Source organism: Wolffia australiana, chromosome 2 (genome assembly GCF_029677425.1).
Source record: "Wolffia australiana isolate 7733 chromosome 2, ASM2967742v1".
In the NCBI taxonomy this organism is placed as follows: domain Eukaryota; kingdom Viridiplantae; phylum Streptophyta; class Magnoliopsida; order Alismatales; family Araceae; genus Wolffia; species Wolffia australiana.
Window position 1 is genome coordinate 18,279,832 of NC_135836.1, and position 4,255 is coordinate 18,284,086.

The following is a 4,255-nucleotide window of genomic DNA, read 5'->3' on the forward strand; positions in this document are numbered from 1 at the left end:
ATTGAATCAAGAATTAAGTTCAAATTATATCCTTTGGCTACGTATCACCCAAGAAAAAATATCAGTTTAGCATAACTTACCTGGACCCTTACGGTTTTATCTTACTTTTCGTCAATGCTGTTTGAATTCTAACATCTTCCCACAAAGTTCGATAAACGTTATTGTTTAATTTGTGAGATTAATTTTTTGAAACTGCGAACCTCCTTTAATGTTGGTATGCGACTTTAAAATGATGTTCATTGATTGAGGACAAAAGCGGCGACCCTGTGAGAGATCCAGCATGACCCTCACAACTGAAGCACTTGATTGAAATCTACAGATATCTAAATATGATATATGGGCACTCGCAACACATCCTTTTTATTGTACATGCGACACCTAAGAAAACATTGGCTTAGGCGTCCTGTACTCTCAATCAGTAAAACGCCTTCCACCGGTCCCCCCTTCTCTCTGACAGTTGAAGTACAGGGCGGCAACAGGCGATCCAAGGTTGTATTGACGGGCAAAGTCACCAGTATTAAAGTGGTGGCGAAATGTAGGTGGAAAGACCGTCTGCCTTCCCAGCTGTTGAAACAGCACAAATATCAGCCGATGGATTCCAGAGGTCGGAGTCGGGCTCTCATAACAAATCAGCTCTGTCCCTAAAAATGCACGCAATAAACTCACTGCTTTCAGCAGACTTTCGTCAAGGCACCTTTTTTTTTTAAGAATTAAGGCACCAAATTTAATCAGCAATATCCTTTGACATCAACATCCATGCGTGAATCAGCATTTTGAATAAATTTTTGAAAATACTTTTGAAGATCTATCAAGTCATGGTATCTATGAAAGGTTAGAGGTGGTAAAAACAGGCAGATCGCTATTGAGGCTTGACTGGCCCCGTACACATATCAGCTGCCGATTAAATTTAAATGTAACCATTGACGATAACTGGCATAGGGACCATAGATAATATCCAGCATAAACAACTTATAGAGCACATGTTCGTTGATTATGGATAAAAATCGTCCACGAAAAAACCGTATGCAGTCCGAGTAAGAGATGGACCCCTGCACTCCAGAGCCTCCAAGAAAACGTTTCCATGAGTTTTTTTACCGAATTCTGCCGTAGTTGTCGCAGGAATGTCTGCTACAAGCCTGTGGACATAAATAAAGAAAAAGTGAGTTACCTTGTGCAGATAAGTGTCAAAGCACTAAAGGCTGAAGGATAGAATGAGATGAAGATCGTATATGATTCGGATGAATATTCTTTCCAGTTACCATTTTATAAGTGCTGGATTTCATCAGAATTAGAGACGCAGCGAAAATTAACAGATGTTGAATTTGAACGGACTCCTAAACAAATATGTTATATATTAAATGGCAAAGGCTAGAGAGCTAGTTCGATCTCTATAACCAGTCCTCACCAGTGTAAGTATTCTCTGAGAGAAGGGTTGCTCGGGCTTGGCACGTCTGGGTCTACCATCACCTGCGAAGAGCCGACAAGAAGTCATTCCCGTCCACCGGCAAGAAAGAGATAAAGAGATAGAGGTTACAAGAGTGTAGAAGACTCTCATGTCGGTTCCGCCGACCTGCACCCGGGGACGCCGGGCGACAGGAGAAGGCTTGAAAGATATACCGTTGACGACAACCCTTCTGTTGTAATCCACCCGAAGAGAAACAGATCTATTGAACGGTTGTAACACATCGCCGATCACGCGACCTAGATACAGCGAGTCCTGTTGCATCGTTTCTGCGCTGCTGCCATCAGCGTCCATCTCTTTCTGCGTTTTGCAGCGATGAAGGAAGAAAGAGTGGTTCCCAGAAACCAGGCGACTACCTTGATTTGTAGGCTACACCGAGAAGTGGACGACGTCGAATCGATAACGTTGTTTAGACCTCGAGGCCCACGTCGAAGGGCTTCTTGTCTTCGGCTCGGTGGTCGACCAATCGGCATTGGAATGAAGATTCTTCACTTCAGAAGCAACGTCAGCCTTAACCTCAGCAGACTGCCCGGAGAAAACGCGAGCGCATACCCCAGAACGAAAGAACGCATAGCCCTAATAAATAAGGCATTGGGGAAGAAGCACACGATAGATACATCACTCAAGAAAGAAACGTTACATCGCAAAAAGAAATAGAGAGAGAAAGGGTAACTTGGGGAAATGTACGCGGAAAAGCGAAATTTGGCGAATAATCCCTCTCTCGTCCTTAACTTGCGCTGCTCCTGTCCACGAAAATTGGCTGTCATATTCTGGACGGTTCCACGTCTGTGCACGTCGAATCCATCATGGGTTACGCTGCTAATTTTTACATTTTTGTCCTTGTCCCTTCTCTGTCAAAAGCTTGAAGGACTAGGACTGCTGACCCTTTGGACAGACCGAATGGATGTCTATCGTTCACGACAAGTAGGGTTTGACGGTCCCGGTTCAGTCCGGTTGTCTGACATGGACCTAAACTTTACCTGAAGTTTGGTCCGGTTTCAGTCCGGTCTTGTTCGGTCTTGGTCCTGGTCCGGTACGGTCATGTTCAAAGTCAAAGTGAAAATTTATGTTCATAGTACTGTTAAATATCCTATACATCAAGTGGGTGCCCATATATGGTCAAATATATGGCTTCCAAGCTGCTCATAAATCTATCAATTTGGATTTGATCTTTTTAGAATTTAATAAAAAAATATTAAATAAATCTTAAATAATATATTTCCGGTTCCAGTCTGGTTTGACCCTTGGACCTAAACCTATTTGAAAATCGGTCCACCCTCAAATGGAGGACCTATGGTCCCGGTTCCGTCCAGTCAAACAGGTCCTTGGTCCTAAATGTCCAACCCTAATGACAAGTGCAACAGATGATAGTGTAGGGATGACAAAAGGGACGAAATAAACAGAGAGATAGAGAGGAGAGAGAGAAAGAGAGGGATATTTTTAAAGCATGCGCCACATTAGTCCTTGTACATAGAATATGATAGATGGTGAACCCCAATTGTCAAGGTACAATAGATTATTTTCATCTTTGCTCTTTCTTTGGCAGTATTAAATAAGCACTCTAAGAGATTCGAACTGCATGTCTGATCAGTATGACATCTCAGACTGAGCTCTCCATCCTAAAGCTTTTGATAATGGTCTCTAAATACATGGGTTGGGAAATACTTGTATCTACCTCTATAGATCTATATTGCCAATACTAGGTTGCTTCTCCCAAATATTTAGTTGAAGGCATTGTTTCCTTAAGGATAAAATAACTAGATCAATACAATGAGTAGAAACAAAATATTATGAAAGTGATCACACTCCCATTGGGTTTTAAGTATATAGGCAAGTTAGATCCATTTAACCCGATATCATAATACTTGAAACTTTGTCAAGCTTGAAATTCTAACATAGAGGGACTTACATTGACTCATAAATAGAACTTTGAGACTTGCACCATTGACATATGACCTTTAAGCTATGTTGTATCAGATATGTCCCTTCGACAAGATTGCCATTGAGGAAGACAGTCTTTACATATATTTCCTAGACCTCATAATCATATGTGATGTTATGACAATAATAATTATTGTTGACTATTTTTTGGGAATTAACAAGAAGGTTTCTAATAGAAAGATATGATCCAACTCAGTGAATTATGATGAAATCATAATAGGGAGAGCACTAGAGTTTATGCATATGTTCTCAGTATTACATTTCAAAGGATCCTCAATGAAAACATAGAAGTGTTTGTACGTAATATCATTATCTAGTCACACACATGTGATAAGTATGGCGAATCCTGTATTTTTAGTTTGTAACAGTAAAGCTAGATATTGAGTGCTAATTATCAAAAAAATGTTTATTGAACTGATCTTTATGAATCCATAAAGGGTACTATACCAATCTGTCAATCTGGTTGATTCACGTCATTGTTGTGTGAGTGGTCCTTAAACCTAAGATACAAAGTGATAAGCCTAAAATTGATGTGTAAAATATGTCGTTATTTGGGCTTTTAAGTCATGCATTAAAATTTATAATATCCCTTAATCACTAAATACTATGTATAGAGCAAGCAAGGGGTCGAACCACAGGGAGGCACTCTGCAATAACTTTTATCCTATTTCAAATGAATTAATTAATTTTGCATTTAATGGGCCCATATTGTGTTTGATTTTGTTTTGTAATTAATCAAAATTAAACAAAAGATTAAAAGTGTTCTTAGTATTTTTGGTCAGGACACTACATAGGATAATTTTGATCATTATATCAGATTATTTCAGATTTCCAAGATTCAAATCAGGATGA

At 39.7% G+C, this 4,255-nt stretch overlaps 1 protein-coding gene across 1 annotated transcript; it reads right to left on the minus strand.

The window, feature by feature from the left end:
• Positions 1-262: 262 nt before the first annotated feature.
• LOC144715468 (protein FLOWERING LOCUS T-like) lies at positions 263-2,153 on the minus strand. The gene is made up of 4 exons (XM_078590397.1): positions 1,535-2,153; positions 1,406-1,467; positions 1,096-1,136; positions 263-641 (listed from the first exon to the last, which is right to left on the minus strand). Exons 1-4 carry the CDS (start codon positions 1,754-1,756, stop codon positions 412-414), a joined length of 555 nt encoding a protein of 184 aa, XP_078446523.1. The 5' UTR covers positions 1,757-2,153; the 3' UTR covers positions 263-411.
• Between the last annotated feature and the right edge of the window lie 2,102 nt (positions 2,154-4,255).